We start from the raw sequence: 19422 nt of genomic DNA, 5'->3' as shown, positions 1-19422 counted from the left end.
TCAAACCATCATTGGCTACCCAGGCTATATGTAACAATGATGGCTGCTAAACACCCCAGGCATGAGATGGAGATGGGTAAATATGCAGATTTTCTCGACTTGTGACCTCAGTTACTGCATGTGATATTTTCAAATGACTTTCATGATGACAAGACTAAGTTTGGTGCTAATATTGGTTTTGAAGATTTAATCGGTGTACACTGCCACTGAACATGTGTTTTAATTAATAGAAGAGCTGTGGCCAGGATTGAAAATAGCCCAGGTGATTTACCACGGACTGTAAAGCCACCTGATTTCTGCACAATTTGAGGTGAAGAGTTTATAGGTTATTCCAAAGGAAGAAAGAGTTGCAAAGTGAACTCCTGTGCATTGTACCAAGGGATTTATAATTTGGCAGGTCGAGAGTGTACTCATGGAACTGTTATGTTTTGCTATCCAGTGGTTCTTTGTGTTTCCACCCTCTGACTGCCCGGGTGTGACAGTCACGGGACCGAACTCTCCGTAACACCAGAAACAATTTGTAGCTGACCTACAGCTGCTGTGCTCCTTCCTGGGAATGCCCATTTCCAGCTGCACACTGGAATGCCACTGGGCACCTGCCACCAGCAGCTCCCAGGCAGAGAGACTGAAACCACTTCCCCACAGGTGGTATCAGACAGGTGAGATCAGCCTCCCTTCTCTGCATTCCCAGTGGCTACAGGATCCCCTGAGGAAAGGCAGAGCACGGCAGCTTGGCTTTGGCATCGTTTCCAGAGGAGCCTGGATGGCCCTGCTGCCTGCAGGTCTGCTCCTGGCAGCTGCCCAGCCCCTCTGTCACCCACTGAACAGGTGAAAACACACCTGACAGAGAGGCAGAGGGCTCCCAGGGGAAATCTCCCTGCAAATTCCACGAAAAGAGGCATGGCAAGGGCAAAGGTGACATGTGAGTGCTCCCTCCAGCGCTGGCACTCTGGCAAAGTGCTTGGCACGAGCTCTGTCCTTACTAGACACCGGAGAATCCACACAAGAGGGGACACCTGGGACATCCCCCCCAACCAACACAAAAAGTCTGTGCACCGAGAACAAGAGCATTGGCATTGTTTGAATAAGCACACCCACCATGAAGTGCTCCGCGGTGTTCGGGGTTTCTTAGATATCCTGATTTTATAAAAGAAAGTAAAAGAAGAAAAAAGAAACAAGGTGAGAGAGAACACTATCATATTTTGTAGCAAGCAGGATACTGTGTGAAATCTTGGCCCAGTGAAGTGATAAAGGGGAAGCTTTCAGTTTGCTTAAGGGAAAAGTTACGAGCAAATAGCAAAATTACCAAAATACCACATTGCAGAAAATGGGTGCATTTAGGTTCAATTAAGCTGTAAAAAGGAAAATGGCACTTTAGCTTACAAAAACCAAGGGACACAGGGAGCTATCAGAAGCAACTTTACAAGATTTGTGTGCGTGAGGATGCTGCTTCACTGGACCAAGAAAGCTACAGTATGGGATAGGATTTTTCTTTTATCAGACACTTTTGCTAGATAGCTTTGTCCAACCTCAGAAACTGCTGCTCTGGCATTATGAAATAATCCTACATAACTTGATCTCATGAGCTTAGGAACACAGAAAAATAGCCATGCCAAATCAGATTACAGGGATCCACCTAGTCCAGAATCCTCTCCCTGACAGTGGGAACTAATGGACGCCTAGAAAAGAGTAAAAGACCAGGGAAAGCATACAGTGATAATTCTCCAAAACACTCTCCCAATGATTTGTGATTCAAGGACTTCTAGGACAAAGTTTATATCATGGTATCGAAGCTGCTCGAATCCAAATGCACAGATTTACACCCCCCCCTCCTCCCCTTTTTTTTTTTTTGATTTCTACCCCCATGAGATTTCTACCAGTCACACAGAAAAGGTTTCACAGTTTGGTGCTGGCAAGTCCAGCGTTCTTGCCACTAACTCAGAATGAGCTAACAGCTTTCAAGCCCAATGATGTTTTGTGTTTAAGAGCATCCAACACTTTTTCCTACGTAAAAAAAGTGACATGTGTGCTGAGGTGCTCTAAGTGTAAATACTTTGGGAGATTTGATTTTTAAAATCTTTCTTAAAAAAAAAAAAAAAAGAAAAAAAAAGCAAGAATCTGGCTGTAAATTGATATTAACATTTTTCAGTATATGTGTAAAACACATGTTTCAGAAGAATAGAAGAGAGAAACTGTCACTCACTGGGAAGCTTTAGAGCTATCTGGCTCCCTGGGAAACTGCATGCAACTATTCTGGTGTCCAAGGGTTTGACCAGTGAGTTTCCTCTTCCTGCAAAGAATGAATGCAGAAGTAATAGAAAGTCTGAGGGGGAAGATTTTAGCAAATGGCTAAAGATAATCCTATTCTGCCCACTCCAGCAGGTAGGAAGCAGGTGGTGGTGGTGGAAGAAAAAGGGTGGGAGAGGAGAAACGCCTCCGTGTCCCTCCCAGCAGCTGGCACAGGGAAGGGCAGGAGGCTGCACTCGGAGAGACCCCAAGCCTGGCAGCTCGGCCCAGTGAAATCCCTTTGTGTGTGCAGCGATGCTGACAGGTCACCCCAGTCCCAGCACTGCCACACAATGTCAGCACGTTCTGCTCTGATTCTCCAGGGCCTGCCTGTGGCTCCCTTTCGGGACGGAGCACGGCTCGCCAGCACTCGGGGACTGACACTCAGCGCTCTGGGCTTCACTAACACAGAAATCCCATATTCCCAGACAGGAACACTGGCTTCTTCAGCATCCTGCTTAGTTTACTATCCACTTTTCAGGGGGTTTTTTAGAAAGTTTTAATTTTCTAGTCAAATCGGTGCCTACATGTGAATTTTTTTACTTCATTTATTAAAAGAATTGGTAAAAGCAGGGATCAAAAAAAAAAAAAGGCTTATCCTTACATTTTTGATGGCAAATTGACTTTGTAAGAGTCTACAGGCAGGAGTGATATATCAGGGAGTCCCTATAACTTTACTTAAAGCAAAAATTAGAAAGTGATCGAAAAGTTTTATAGAGGAGAGCAGAAACATAATTTTAAGCCTCTTAAAATTGCCTGAACTGTGAAATCAAGTAATGAACACTAGAAAAGGATCTGTCAGCTGGAATCAAAGCTTAGACTAGTCAGCATTTTCTTCCTAAACCTTATTATGGCAAAGATTTTTCATCTCTGCACTCTGTTCAGCCCAACAAATAAACCGACTTGACCTCCACCTGTTACCCGGTGAAGTTTGCTGTCATCTCTGACTAAACCCTTTTCTTTCCCTTCAAAGCCCTCGGCACCACTGAGAAGGTGGGAAGACACAGCTGTGCACTGACTCAAATTGATACCAGTTCATAACCAGACAGCGTTTCACAGTACAAATTACAAGCAACAGAGGAGAGAGGGGAAAAAAAAAAGAAAAAAAAAAAAAGGGAGGAAAAAAAAATGTAGTGCCAATGAATTCTGGAAGGGGGCAACATTTTTCATCCATTTAACAATGAGATTTTCATAAAAAGAAGTTCTTTTTCTTTTTCTTTTATTTGTGTGTGATATTATGGACTAGCAGTTGAGGCAAGAAACATTTTGCTTATGCCATAACAATGAACCTGTCCTAACAGCACAGAGGAAGGACTGAAGAACATAATGGAAGCTATCTGTGTTGCTTTTGTATTTCACAAGTTGAATGCATTACACTGGTTCAAAGAGGTTCAGCTCCAACTGCATGTAGGTTTCTAGACTTAGGAACAAGTCGCAGCTATATAATGCAACACTGCTAAATAAAAAGAATTAAATATTATGGAACACAGAACAGCAGGAAATGTGTCATGAGGAAACCCGTGTAGCTGTTGCAGTCATTTCTTCAAACATATCATCGTGGCAAAACCGTGTGAGAAGCTTTCTAATACAAAGACATAGCAGAAAAAGCCATTTCATATAAAGTTGGACTTCTCTGGGTGATTAATGCTACGTTCAACAAAGGAGACAGTGTCTGTCTAATTACATTAAATGCTTATCTTCTAGGGATTGGCAGGGTGTTTCTGCTCAATGTCACTTTTCATGACAATGTAATGATAGATCCGTTTACTTACCAGTGCCATTAGCAAAAATTGTACTGTTTTCTCAACTGCCCTCATATCATGAAAATATTTGATTAACATACTGCAGCTTATCTAATACTCTAAGCAACATATTCTGCATAGTTTTCTCTCTATTAAAAGAACAAGATTACAGCTTGTAAAATTTTTATTGCACTCACACAGAAATAAATGAATAATGTGTGATAATAGTTCAAGTATCTTACTAGTTCACAGAACAGGTTTATTTGACTTAAAATATTAACTTGTACTTAAAATATTAAGATTTTGGGGGAAACAAGCAAATAAACAACTCTGAGGCACTACTTCCCATCCAGGCTTTAGCCATTACTTCCTTTTCATTTCAGCACATCTTTTGAAGCTTTTAATACCTTAGGGGAAAAAAAAAAAAAAGCTTTCATTCCTTTGCTGAAAAATAGATATGGCCATCTCCCAAGTCTTTAAAATTCACCAGATCGTGAACTGACTCTTCGGAGTCATGCTACTGTGCCAGCATCCAGCAAACAATAACCCTCTGGAAGAATGTACCCAGCCAAGGCAGTTTATATAGTAACAAGATAATTTCATAAACTTATATTGAAGAGCAAGGCTGTGATGTAACATTCTAGCAGTATATATCAGCTACCTGATATTTACTAACAAGGTTAAACTCCTATCTGTTTGTCTCAGCACTCTTCATAATTCACTTTTTAATGGATGGACAGGAAAAGTCAGCAGTGTATGGCACAGATCATTTTTGAAATAGGACAAGACAGCTTATGGCAGTAGCTGCTCCAAAACACCCTTCCTGTTCCCACACAATCACATCAAGCCTAGACTTTGCAACTACAGTGCTTCAAATCTACTCATAAATCCTTTAGGGGTGGGTTTCTATTTCCAAGTAAACCAGCAAATTTGAAAAACAAAGAATCCTGAGGAGAAAGTGTCACTGTCGACTGCTGTCAACTGGTACCACGTAGAGAGCATCAGTTCTCAGCTCGTTGGGATGGTATTCCTGGGCAGGAGAAGGCACATGGGGAGCTGCCTTCCTTCCATGAGGAGTTAGGACATCAACCCCATTTTGTTACAGCTCCTCACGCTGCCGCGAAATGGCAGCAAGGACGCACCAAAAACGACTCGTACGAGGCATAAATCGACACAGCGATGCAGAATTAACCAAAACTGCCTTAAAATCCCTTGCAAGTGACTCTTGCAGCGAGAGGATGACACCACAGCCAACTGCCACATGCGACTCTCCAAATTAATAATGGATTTAGGATATTCATTCCCTGAGCTGCGAGGGTTCGGGGTGTGTCTGCAATTATCGAGATATAAGTCTGACACACATTATCCTTCTATCAATGTCATTTCCCTTAGTAGCCAACAGATTATCAGCAGCTTTGTGATATTCCAGGTGTCAAAGAAGAATTAAAACCACAACAATTGCACAAACAAAGGGACAAAAAGATGGGATACGTGTTTCTGAGCCCTGCATATCAATTTAATATGTGCAGCTGACAATGATGCAAATGTCCTTGGGAGAGAGGCAGCAAGATCCGTGCCCAAACATACACACACCACTGTCAGCAAGATGGCAGGGAACAGAAGCAGTAGGATTCCCAGCCCAGGACACACGCCTCAGCAGGCAGAGCAACCCAACGAAACAATCCTCTGGTTGGGGAGAATTTTGGAAGCACCTGATATGGAAAAGGGCCCTAAACAAGCCAGATGGTACTTTTAGCTGGCAGCAGAAAGTAGGAGACAGCCAAAAACATTACAGCATTTCCCCAAGAGGCCAGCAAATCGATTTTTAACCATTTTTTTTTAAAGTGACGCTATGAATATGAAAAATAATGTTTCGATGCCTTTTTAAATCACTAATTTTATGAATAATATGCTTAAGGAGGACACAACTGGAAGAGAGGAGAAAGCAATGGATTTTGACTTTCCCAGGGTGGCTGTATATTTGACATCAAGTTTCTATTCAGTCGCTACCACTGTTTACTCAGAATTAAGTGCCAGTTTTTGTTCAGGGTTTTCCACATAACATTAAAGAGAAAAATCCAGCAAAAGTGGAGAAATAGCACTGTAAAACCACAATAGCACAACAGTTCACAGGGCATGGGAGAAATGCACTTTGTAAGCCTGCTTTGTCCTCCTAAAACCTTTCTCCCCATCAAATTAATGGGTTTCGGGATGATAATTTTTTAACAGAGGACAAACAATTTCTTTAACACTTTTACAAGGTACCATTTGGCAGGGGATTTGCATAAGAAACACAGCTGTTTGGGAGAATCTTTTAATTTTTAAAACCTCCAAACAGACAGAATTTGCAATTCTGCCTGGATGACAGGGGTGTTTTCAGGGATCAATCTGATGTCAGATGTCGAACCTTCCCTCTGGCAGCCAGAAGCAGCTCCTTGCAAAGCAGGTTTAGGCTACATGCAGCCGAGGGGTTTCCACTCAAGGATGGAGAACAGAGGTGCGTTGTAGGGGCTGAAAGGGCAGAGCGAGGCAGTGGAGTCATGAGCCAAGTGGGACTGAGCACCACCCTCTGACTCAAAGCTGCCCCTCACACGCAGGATTGGCCACGCCCCAAGGAAGAGTCAGGATGATGCTTTACTTCCACTTGCTGTTATTTTGGGTAAAAGTAAAAGCAAGCCCTAAGACAGGGTTAAATCTGGACTACATCCAAAGTGCTTTCTCCTGTTCAGAGCAAGGTAGTGCATTAGTGTGCTGCATCATGGATAATACTCCTGGAGACAAACGTGGGCTGCTGCAATAAAACACTAAATGCGAAGAAAGATAATCCATACATTCATATTTTTCAAATCTCGTTGATTGTAAATCCTTATTTTTTTTTAAATAAAAGTATTTCCCTCCTATAGGTGGAACCTAAGACTTTGCCTCCAACCCTTGCTGATATAAAACAGTCCCATTTTTTTCCAGAGTGCTGCTCTTGAAGCTGAGGACTGCAGGTACCACCTCACTTGTCCAGCTTTTGGGGGTTCAAAGATCTGTGCGCAAATCCTATTGAGGCAAATGAAGACTATGCACAAAACAGTAAAACAGCCTATAATTTTCCAGCTAATTTTAGCAAGAGGATCTCTAATGTTATGCTTTTTGGTGTATGTAACACTAAAAATAGCAGTGGGCATTGATGTAAGGGAAGAGCAGAAAGGATGATGTCAGTAGGGCTGTGCTGGAGTGATGTGAACAAGCAGAGGTGGAGGAGGTTGTGGATCTCCTGCTCTTCCCTGAGCAAGATGGAACCAGAACAGAGCTGTAGCCATGCTAGATGAAGACACTGCTGAGGTTTAAGTTTCTTTGGAGCTGGAAATTGAAAGAACTTAAACATCATCCCTTCTTTAGGCTCTCTGGGGGGTCACTGCATTCACACCATGAGCTCTGGGGTGGAAGTCACAGAATACCCACTTTGGGCGAACACACAGCCGCTGTCACAGCACACAGATGTTCCTGCAGGTATAAGATGGCTCTGCAGCCACTCAGCCAAATTGTTACCTGAGCTAACAAGCTGCTAGATGGATTTCTGTGCTTCCCTGTGCTCGCTGACTGCTGCGGTCAAAGTGTTGGGGCAGCACTTAACTTGAAGGAAAGTAAAGAAAGTAACTGGGGAATGATTTATTCACTGCTTCTGGCAGTGAAAAAGAAAACCACTAAGAAGCATCCAGCAAAATGATCAGGCAACAGACAAAAGAAGTGGTTCTTCCTTATGCAGCACAGAGTAAAACTGGAACTTTCTGCCACGGGATGTTGTGGAGGCCAAAATAAAGCATGGGTTAAAAGCACATCTCTGAAAGGAAAGTTCACTGAAGGCAGCCAAACACAAAGATGTGAACAGAACCTCTGGCTCATGAAATCAAGCTGTTTGCTGCCAAAATCCATGAGGCTGTACTCTGAAAAGCATCACTGGATGCCTCTCCTGCTGTTGTTACCTTTCCTTAAGTGTCCACCACCAGCTCTTGTAAGAGACAGCGACCTGCATAAGGTGAGCCTTTGGTCTAGCTAAGAAGAGCCATTTGCTCCTCTCTGTGGGCAGATGCCAGTTTTTGTAGCTGGAATGTGCTGTACCTGGAAGTTGAGAAGCAGGAAAATTGCAGTAGGCATCCAGCACAAGGAAATTAGGGAGAATTGCTCCTCACCTGGGGCAGAAGCAGGGGCACATCTAAAGTCAGTGTGGCAGAAAGTGTGGGAAAGAGAATGGGAAAAAGAGATAAGATATGGTCTTCTTCCCGTACCTGGTCCTGTACCATCTTCTGGAAGTGTCCAAGGCCAGCTTGGAGGGGGCTTGGAGCAAGCTGGGATAGTGGAAGGTGTCCCTGCCCATGGCAGGGGGTGGAACAAGATGAGCTTAGAGGTCCCTTCCAACCCAAACCATTCAATGATTCTTTAAGTCTCCCTGTCTCCTAACACCTTTCCTTGCACCTTTTATCTTTGGGTGAAAATGTTTCCTTTAAAATAAAGCCTGTTTTCTCCTCTAAAGCCAAGATCAAACATGTGCAGGGAGTACAGTAGCTGCACTGTGTGCTAGGCACTGGAGTGATGGTTGTACTGGGAATGTTAATAAACAGTGCCCAGAGCAGAACTTCTGCATAAAAAAAGGGTGTATGTTACATCTCTCCCCCTCTCCCCTGTCTCATGCAATATTTACACAGCTGTGCTTTGTAAAAAGTGTAGGGGGGGGGGTTTATTATTATTTTTTGGTAATTTATTTACCTAAGATAGCCCAGCATCTGTTTTGGGGTGAGCTTCTTTCACAAAGTTTCACAGTTGCCTTGACTGATGCAAAAGGAGGTCATGCTCCTTACTCAGTGATCTTAAAACCATTTGTTTCAAACACTTAGACATTCTATTTGGCTAATTTCTGTTCTGTTCTGTGTTTTTGGTTTGTCCTCTGCTTGGAAATGTGCATCCCTGGGGGAACCGATCTGGCTAGGTGAGTATTTTAGTTATCTGTTTTATAAAATGCAGAAGTGAACAGGAATTTGCAATAATATGCATCATTTACTGGCTCTCAATATGTACTGTATATGGGCTCTGAAGATTACTAATATTTTCCAGCTGCCTCAGGAAAAAAAAAAGAAAGAAAGAGTTCAATGGAGTCATTGCAGTGGGTCCTTTCCCATGACTGCCTACACAGGTGATGAAGACTTTCCTGTGTCCTGAAGAATTAATAAGCCTGAACATTTCTATACCAGCAGCATACCACAGGAGATAAAATATTGCTCCTGCTTCCCAAACACATTAGAAAAAGCAAGTCTGCTGATCTCAAGTGCTAAGACAGCACATGAAAGGAATGTAGTCCATTTCCCAACCAAGATCTAATTTATAGGAGAGTTTATAGATCCAAGTAAACATCCTGAATTGGTCTCAGAAGCAAATAAGAAGACTAGTTCAATTTTTGGAAGACAGTTACACTACTTTTAATGTGTTTAATGCCATTTTGCAACTGAACAGCCCCATGCTGCACTATCAGATGATCTTCAAGGATCTCTGGGTCAGAGGAGACCTGTCTGGAGCTCACAAAGATACAGGTTTGACAGACCCCAGATCAACAAGAAATGCACAGGCACAGTCAGAGGACCAGAGGAGCTTCTGTCTTTCAGAGCTCACCTGTGGAAAGAAAGTGTCTGCTTTTGTCTCCGTGCCAAGGAAGGTGGTAGCTTTCACTCGGTGTCAAAAGTGAAGCCCAAGCCACATCACTGTCCTTGCTCTAAGCTACATTTTGTGGGCTGTTGTGGACAGAGGTTGAGGACTGCCCAGCCCTGGAAGTGCCCAAGGCCAGGCTGGATGGGGCTCTGAGCAGCCTGGGATGGTGGAAGGTGTCTGGATGGGACTGGATGGGTTTTAGGGTCCCTTCCAAGCCAAACCATGCTGTGATTCTTTGATTCTCTGATCAACAACAGGTGGCAACAAAATGTTGCTTGGCCACCAACAACATCTGAGGAAGGTCAGGCCCATGGATGACCAATACAGCACGGCCATCCCAGGAATCCTGCTCTCATTGGGAAGCCTTTGTCAGGGAATAGTTTTGCATGCACAGAACCCTTCCTATACGTCAAAAAAAATGATGCAGGTGATGTGAATTGTGTGTGGTGACAGGAATACCTCAGGTGACCTCCTGCTCGTGACACTGCACAGAAGATCTGCTTTCCTCTAGGTCACTGAGGTCAGTGAAAGCAGCACGTAGGGGTGCTGTTAGCACCAGGCCAGTTGAAAACAACTTTGGTTTGATAGCTACAGGAAAATTCTTTCTGCATTTTCAACTCAGAACTCCTACAGCTCCAGCTCCATTTTAAAATGATGCATTTCCTGACATCTGGAATTAGATGCAAGAGCAAAGCCACAACACTGACCAACCGCCCGACTTCTCCGGGACCATGCTGAACGGATGTTTTCCTCAGGGGATTACAGCAAAGCTGAGGCATGTGCTTTAACACTTGCATGGGATTACTAATTTTATTAAAAATGGAAAGTACAGTTTAGGCTGAACCCCAAGGCCAAGTCTGTTGTGTTGTCCAGTGTCTGGAAAAAAAATAAAAGGAGCCTTGGAGGGATGTGAAAACATCTAGAACTTTCCAATCTGAACTGACTTTTCGGTGAGCAGTTCTCCCCCCTCCTCCCACTTCCTTCCATGATTTGGAGGCAGCACTGCCAGCAGCATGGCATGTTGTCACAGGTCTCATGCTACTACGTGAATTGCCAAAGACAAGCTGAGCTATTGATCCAGTGGTAATTTGCTGTCAAAATGACTCTGTCTGCAATGGCAAATGAGCAATGTTAATCACTTGACTTGACGAATGCCACTGCAAAAGACTGACAATGCTCAAAGCACCACCATAGACCTGCTGCATTTTTCCTGGCTCCATTAAGTTCCTGGTCTTCACTGGCCTTGACCAATTAGAGTTTAACTTACCCATTAAGGTGCAGTTCTGGGAAAGTTCTGTTTAAAATAAACAACAACTTATATTGGTGAGTAACTCATCAGCTATGCAGCAGCCTGATTCTGATTGCCTGGCAGAGAAACACACACATTTTGTGCAGTATCTGATAAAAGATCTATAATGTGCTAACACAAACCTATCATGTAGCACCTGTGACTAACAGATTGTGATATCAAAGTCTTGATGCCTAAGTGCTCCTGTAAATGCATTAAACTTTTAGCGGCAGGAACTGTAGACTGCCAGTGACAAGGAGCTGATATGGTATTTCAGTAAAAGTTGATAAGTGTTATTGCTCTTAGAAGAAAAGAAAAATCTTATGTTCTTGAAAACCACTGGGCAGCTTGTGTTTTGATGGGATACTGTAATGCAGAGAGCAGGGATATGGCAACACATGGACTCTATGAAAAAAAAGACATTTAAGAAAAGCTCTGTATCCTACAGCTGCTGGAGTTCCTTGAAGTGTGTTCCCATCATACATTTCACTTCAAGCATCTACCTGTTCACTTGGAGTCAGCTTTTTAGGCGGCTGCATGCACGTGGGGCCTTGTTTAATTCTGTGTTAAAGAACGAAGTTCCTCCTGAACATGAGGAACAACTTCTTTCCTGAGCGGGTTGCCCAGAGAGGGTGTGGAGTCTCCCTCACTGGAGATATTCAAGACTGTGCCATGTGCTCTGGGATGACCCTGCTTGAGCAGGGAGGTGGGACCAGATGACCCCTTGGTGGTCCCTTCCAACCTGAACCATTCTGTGTGAAATGTTCCCACTGTCTTAAGATATTAAGTTCAACGGAGGAAAAAATGGCACTGGTGCCTGCTGGGAGATGTGCTGAGGTGTGTAATGAAGCTGCTGCACGAGGCAGGTACAGGCAGAACAGCTCTGGGACTCCCTGACCTCACACGCCGAGAACCGGCGGCAATTCAATGTCACATCTGGGAAATGCTGAGTAAATACAATTGGCAGGGATCCTGGATCTGGACCTCCTCCGGTCTAGGGAAAAGTGATGTTACCTAGGCTTTGTCTTTCTTCTGGAGGCCTATGGGTATCCAAATAGTTCAGGTCAGGGAAATCAATAAAGATCATGAAATTCCTGTGTCTAGTTATGATCCAGTGAAAACTGCCCACTGCAGCAAGCCACTGAAAGGTAGTGCCAGAGAATTACTTGACATTGACTGCTCCAGGTCTGAAGTTGAATGTTTTCCCAGTGAAAAGGGATTATTTTTCTATTCCTTATTTTGTATAATACATGGCTCTCTTGCTTTTCATCATATTTTCTGCAGTCAGTCCCTTGAATCATTGGCAGTAACGCAGCACAATCATTGAAAACTTCTCTGGGCTCTGAGTTAGTGCACGACATCAAGGCCTTTGATGAGCCCACAGACCTTTTGTCTGAGGACAGATCAGACACACTCTTCATCGTTGATGCTGGGACACACCACACATATTTTATCTTCCAGGCAGTGCCAGGCAACAACTGTGCTTAGGGCATAAAGAACACGATCCAGGATCTCCCTTATACCACTTTCTCTCGAATTTCCAAGATATAATTTCAAACAGAAATTGAAAACATACTCTTGTGGTCATCTGAACTATGCCTGAATGAGCTTTTCTGATGCATATGGCATAAATAAAAGTTCCTCAGTAAATATGGAGAAGTTTTCTTGCATGCTGAGGAGAAAGCCCATGCCAGATTTAAGAAAAGCATTATTGAAACAAGAGTTTGGTTGCCTGCATGTGGTTGTTCCATAACCAGCCATAGGGAGAGGCACGGCACCATTAAGTTAGGGGTCACTGCCACTGCAAGGGAAATACTCCAAAATAAGATCTCAGCTCCTCAGTTGCATAGAAATTCCTCAGAAACTGTTTTCAGATGGTCCCATAGATGGTGGCATGGGAACAAGCAGCAGTAGCCCAGGTGGCTTAAAGAGCAATCAAGAGGCCAGCTTTAATGACATCGTTATCACCACAGACGAGTCCAGAAGTCTAACGGGGAGCTCTCGAGCTTTCTGCAGGTTCATATAAAACTATCAACATCCTAAGCCCCTGGAACTGTGGATATGTCTGTGAGCCATGCAGTGCAAGTAGTATTACTAATTCCTTAAGGTTTCTGCACTGAAAGTCTCATTTGGTTCCTGGTTTTCAAGGTGAAGGCACACAAAGGCCCAGCAGGGCGGGACAGGAATGGAATATCCAGGGTGGAGCTGGGACAAGGGGATGACCAAGACATGAGCAGCCCTACCAGTCTTTCAGTGGAAGAAGGACCACAGAGCTCCAGCCATTTTGCAAACCAAGTTGGTCAAGACCACAACCAGAGCAGAGCTGTTTGTGCCCTCAGATACCTCAAGAAGTGCAAGGAGTACAAACATGTACCTTTCCTGGGATTACTGTCCTCTAAGGACTAAACTACCATGTGGAAATACAAGTAGAAGATCTAAGAATACAGGTAGAAGATATAAGTAAAGAAACAAGTGGAAGATCTAAGAAAAGAAACCAATAAGATACTCTGAATTTGCATCTTAAACATTTCTTTCCGTGCCACGCTGTAGAAACACAATGGAGGCAGACTTGGCAAATTCCATCCACATACTTCACAAAATGACTGATGGAGCACAATGCGAACATTACTCCTGGACTGGATCAAGAGAACGCATTAAAAAAATGCATAAGTGGAATACAGATATACATTAACTCAATCTTTGCTTATTATGGAATTAAAAAACGTATACCTGTAATTATGGCTTACCCCCATTACAAGCAGAGCTGCCACAGAACTGAACACGGGCCAGCTTTGTGCAGGAGTTCAAAGCCAGTGTGATGCTGCCTTATTTTCTCACTAACATCATCTTTATCCTCTCTTGCCCCTCTTCTCAGTTAACAAGAGTTATGTACTGAAAGTGCTGAGATAAAGTAATGGTAAGGAGGATACCGCAAAAGGTATTTGAAAAGCAGAAGTAATTTACTACATGTCTGCTTTGTTTTACTTCCTAAGCCTTCCTGTTGTGAAAGGAAATTCATCTTTTCTGGCAGACTCCAGCCTTTTTAGGTCGGAGAGCTCCCCAGGAGCTTTCGAGTGCAGGTAAATGGATGTGAGCCTCAAGGAGTACAGTACAAGGAACATGGGATTAATGCTGGGGTTTGCTTTGGCTGTCACGTCTGACGTACAAGGAGAGTGCTGCACCCTCGGTCGCAGGAAGTATCTGGGTCTAAAGAACACAAGGCTGAGTCCTTTGCTCATCACTACAACTCTGATATGCCACGAATGGGAAGGTCGTGCTGCTGAGGGGTGAAGCACCGAGGGTCTACACCCCGGTGGGTGAAGCACAGAGGATCTACACCCAGCAAAGTCTCCACATGAGACAGACATCAGGGTGCCTCAGCAGAGCGAGTAAAAGCTCAGAGGAAGGGCTGTGGATGGACAATAGGTGCAGCCTGTATCCTGCACACAGCGGGGACCCCGGGAGTAGGCACGGGGGAAGCATCCACTGCCTAATCTAAATAGCACACAGAGTGGTTTTGTCCTCTTCTGTTCTCCTGCCAGTTTGCACATATGTTCTGAGCATACAGCCTGCCCTCCAAAGACCACTTACAGGGGCAATCACAGGGAAGCAAAGCAGGAAGAAAGTATCCAAAAAGGGAATTTGTTCAAGAGAAAAAAATGGAGACAGATGTAGAGCGACTAGTCACGGCTGGCGGTAAATAACCCTCTGCCTGGAGTGCTCTCTTTCTCTAAGAGGAGCTCACATATTCCATTTCATATTTCCTTTCTAGGAAGTCAAATCTTTGTTTTCCTGGCATTTGTTCTTTTTCCCTCCTGTATGGTCTAAAGCTGTCTTCTCATTTTCCCTTTCTCTTGTACCTTTTGCTCTCTTTGAAGCGCATTTCTCCCATCTCCCTCTCACACAGACCTGATTTCCCTGCACTGTCCCAGGCCACACCTTTCACTACCACCCTCTCCCAGTGCTTGTGCCACGAGCACACGTGTGCTTCACACCTGCTCCAGGGTTTGAGTCTCCCCTCTTTCTCATGTGCACACCTCAAAATTAAGCAGATGCAACACACAGAGATGGAATACTCATCCTCTCACTCCCATAAACCTGTCAAGGCATATAGGCCAAGAAGCTATCTCTGCATAAATCTAAATCTCCTGTGAGGAAGCAATCTACTCAAAGGCAATAAAGGCAAAGGATGTATTATTATCTTTGGTGTGGATCCTACTGGGCTGGGAGGTTGGCTGCTGGCTCCTCTCTGAACTTTCCTTCCCAGCCAGAGCAGCCATCCCACAGACAAGTCTAAGCTTCCTTTCCTTGGTCTGATTTCCTCCTCCCGTTGTTTGGCCAGTAACCCAAAGGACAGGGTTTAATTATGGAGTTTGGAAACCTGGCTTGCACTACTCTGCCAGCACAGGATATAACTTCAGCCTGTCTTCTGAAACAGCATCATTCTGCACTGCTGATACCTGTGTTATCCCACACAGCACAAAATGAGCTGCAGGGAAGAAATGCCAAGTCAAACAAAAAGATGGGTTTAGTCTTTAAACTTTTACTGCAAACTTCACTGAGAAGAAAACAAAACACTGAAGCTCAGAGATTATTGTGTGCTAAAAACTGTGCCACCATTTTGATTGTAGATTAAATAAGTGGCAAGGCCTTTCTCTGGAAACAAAGACATCGGAAAGGATGGATCTGAAACTGGTCCAGGCTCCAAAGCTCCCTCTCAGAGAGGAATGCTGTGAAAAGCCCACAGCTAAAATGGGATGTTAACATCACTTGTACAGCTTTCAGGTGACCAACTTATTTTCTAGGCAGATGCCCCACTCAAACATTTTACACTTCTGGAGGCGAAACCCCCATGTCAAACACAAAAGGGCACATGTTAGTTTGAGACCCAGGTGTGGTGTCTGTGCACAGACCACAGCAGGATGTGTCCCTCGGGGGAGCACCTCGTGCCAGTGACACACCACTGCTGCCCTGGCAGGGAAGGACATTCAGCACTGATTTGTCCTTCACCACTGATGAGCTGTGGCTCTTCAGGTAATCCCTCTGTCAGCCGTGCTCTTGCAGTGACCCTGTTTTACGGAGAAGCTGAGGCAATGAATTCAGAGGACAGGCTGCTGGAAAGCCATGGCAGAAAGCACTGGGGTGGGGCTGCGTGGATATAGCACAAGGATGGCTTGGAAGTGCATCCCACGTGGGCAGGCAGGACAAAGCTCTTTTTCTTCACAGCTGTGACAGTGATAGATGGCTTGGTGAATCTGAGCTATATCTAGTTGGTACCTGGCTACAGTCCCTGATGCTGCAAGGTGATTTTCTGCCATTTTACAGGCAAGACTAAGCAGAATCTGGGATTTTTCTATGCTAAATGAGGAAGGTCATGAGGAAGGAAGAACCTTCTCTTGTCTGACTTGTTCTTGCCTTTCTGAGCACCTCAGGAAGTTTGACATAGGCAGCTGTGCTTCCTCATGATGTGCACCCAGTGGTGCCAAGAGCAGCAGAGGTTCTTTAGAGGTGTAGGGCTTTGGGTACTTCCCTTGCCCAGCTCAGCAGCTCAGTGCCACCATCAAGCCAGGACTTGGATGAGCCAGAGGTAATGACCACATGTGGGGAAAACCACCAGAAGTGACAGCAGAATTAATAGCCAACCTCTGGCTGCTGCACAAATGGAGAACATTTGTCATCAACGAGTACCCCAAACTCTGGGGGGAGCTGTCCCCCAGCCTGACAGGGATGCAGAAGCAGTGACCCCATCAGTTTTTAGCCATCTGTGTCTGCAGAGCAGGTTGTGATCTCTCCCTTCCAGTGGGCACTGAGCTTTTGTCCGCGTTTTCGCCGCTCCGTGAGCAGAGGTTTAGTACAAGGTGAAGCTCTGCCTTACATCATCTGGAGCCTGGAGCTGATGGAGAGAACAGCCCCTGGTGCCTGTGGAGCAGGACTCCTCAGTGCAAACACCAGAGCCCTGGGGACGGCGGTGGCAAGGCAGTCACAGGGAGCCTGGCACTTGTCTGCCTGCAGGTCCACCCGCTCCTCCTGCCAAAGTGCCACATCTGCAGTCAATAAGGGCCCACAAGCTGGCTCCTCCTCATTAGAGGAGAGAGGGCAGCTGGCAGGGGATCCTCCAAGGGCTCCCAGGCACAGGAATCAGTCTCCTCCCAGTCTGGAATAGCCCAAATTTGGTGACTTTCTGGGCACGCTGTAAAGGACAGCTGTTTGACAGGGTCTCCAGAGAAAGCTGTGGGTATGTTTCCTACATGATGAAGGATATAGGTGGCTGGCCAAGTGCCCACAGAACTGATTTTAATGCTGTGCAGGTCGAATTTACTTTTCTGTGCTGTACAGTTCATTATACACAGTGCCCTGGACAAGCATGTGTTTTTTTCCAAACAAATGAAAAACCATACTATTTTAAATCCAGACAAACAAGAAAGACCAAAAATACGTATTGCAAAAGATGCTTCACACTTTTAGAGGACCTTCTCAAACCCTGGGAGGCACTGCTTGCCTTCTTCTAACAAATAAGAGTTCTGTTATTTTTACTGGCAATAAATACTCAATTATTTAGCTGTAAGCAACACTGAGACATTAACTTCACCTATGCACGTAGCACTGACCCAGAAAAATATTTCCAATAGTATTAAGCACCCAGATGATCTCAGGATAAGTGATCAATGGACAGTTAAGTATGTAACATAACATAACCCAAAAAAAATGATCAACAGGAAAGATCACACAAAAAATTAACTGAGAAGAGGCCAAAGAGCTGCTTCCTCAATGTTCTGAAGTGTAGCACCCAGTGATATCTATTTTGATATGAAGCCTCCAATCACACTTGACAGCATTACAGATTAATAAAACAACTCCTTCTGTAAGTCTCTTAAAAGTCATTACTAAGTTATCTCAAGTGTTGTATAATGCTTGAAAAGTCCTTCTACCTTATATAAGTTTAGGGATATTTATTTAAGCAGCATAACTGATGGAGCACAGCCCAGACAGGTACTGCTTTTTGCTAGAAAAAGCTATCCCAGAACTGAATCTGGACATTTTGACAGAAAAAGACCGCCTATCTTCTGCTGCATTATTTAAATACTTCAGATATTTGGCCAAAACACAGAAGTGACACACTACAGAAACATTCACAGCTGCAGGAGCAATAAAACCACTACCATATTTTCATAGATCGTTTCTCGGAAGTGACGAGATGTCTAGGACTGGTCACCTCTCTAACACAGAAATTCTGATAACAAAACAGAGCAAGTGGAGATGATGTTCTGGGGCTCTGGGAGCCGGGGCTTACCTGGCTCCACTTCATGCCATCCGCTGGACTGGCTGCCGCTGCCCGGAGAGCGCCCTTGGCTTGTGTAGAACGGCTCCTCACCAGGGCTGTCCATCTCATCCTCCACAGACTTGAGACGTTTTGTGGAGCTGAGAATGCAAAAAACACGTCATGAAGGCATAGCAAAGAAACCAAGGTGCTGCTGTTGGGGCATGCTTGAGAATAACTGGGCTAGGGAAGGTAGAACATATTTAGGGCACTTTGGTGAGCTACAGAACAACCTTTCACAGGCCAAACCCCTAAGTACATATCCCTAACCAGACCAGAAGTTAGTCTGACATTCAGGCTTTCACAGATCCAAAAGCAGGACATTTTTCAAAGCACGCAGAGGTCAATAAAAAGGCAAGAATTTAATTTGCACTGCGTGATTCTCGCCGTTTGAATGAATATGGTTATGACACATGAGACTTATTTTCACCGCCAGATTTTTTCACGGCTAATTCTGAAAGCCAATTGTTTATCAGTTCAAACTTTTATTTTCAATCTTTTCAATTAGCCCAGACCTCAGTCCCATAAGAAGAAACATAGGCAAGGGAATGATGGAAGAATCCATTCCTGGTTCAAATGTTCACGTTATCCTACAACAAGAAGCATTTGACTCTGCAGCTGTGCCAGCAAGCACAGAAAGCCCCCAATGGGTATCTCTGGCCAGTGTCAGCATTAAAGAATCCCCCTGTGATAGATCACACCTCCCTCACCAGAGGCTCAGGACACAGAAGAGCCCTTTCAGTGGTCTCTGGTGGCCACTGGCTCCAGCAGTTCTGCAGGGAGAGGATCCCAGAGCCAAAGACACTCAGCTTGGCTCTGTTTTCCATAATGAGTTGTACAGACTGCATGGGGACCTTACTGAGAATTTCTCTTCTAAGTACTTTTCCAAGGCTGGGCCAGCTCACTTCCCTCCCCCCCCCTCCCCAAAATCTGTATTCTATTAAGACTTGAGGCATTCAAGAACAGGCTCCTCTGTGTAGGGGGAACACATTTAACAGACATAAAATCTTCCACTGCAATTCCTATTGGTTTAGAGCTTGCAGCCTCCCGACCCGAAGCTCTGCACAGGTAGGAGCTGGCGGGTGTGCAAAACCAGCTGGTGA

At 44.5% G+C, this 19422-nt stretch overlaps 1 protein-coding gene across 20 annotated transcripts in view; it reads right to left on the bottom strand.

Moving 5' to 3' along the window:
- NFIA (nuclear factor I A) overlaps nucleotides 1-19422 on the bottom strand; it is a 350471-nt gene that overhangs the window by 60127 nt on the left and 270922 nt on the right. For 8 of the 20 annotated variants that reach the window (XM_032118438.1, XM_032118436.1, XM_032118437.1 and 5 more), the window contains 3 exons: nucleotides 18293-18420; nucleotides 2204-2290; nucleotides 1099-1137 (listed from right to left, as the gene is read on the bottom strand). In XM_032118438.1, coding sequence (XP_031974329.1) covers nucleotides 1099-1137; nucleotides 2204-2290; nucleotides 18293-18420 — 254 coding nt within the window. The remainder of the gene's footprint in view (nucleotides 1-1098; nucleotides 1138-2203; nucleotides 2291-18292; nucleotides 18421-19422) is intronic. The other 12 variants (XM_032118450.1, XM_032118451.1, XM_032118443.1 and 9 more) reach the window with 2 other exon arrangements.

The sequence above is a fragment of the Corvus moneduloides genome, chromosome 9 (assembly GCF_009650955.1).
Source record: "Corvus moneduloides isolate bCorMon1 chromosome 9, bCorMon1.pri, whole genome shotgun sequence".
NCBI lineage: Eukaryota > Metazoa > Chordata > Aves > Passeriformes > Corvidae > Corvus > Corvus moneduloides.
The sequence above is the reverse complement of the archived record's forward strand: the minus strand, read 5'-3'. Positions and strand labels throughout refer to the sequence as shown.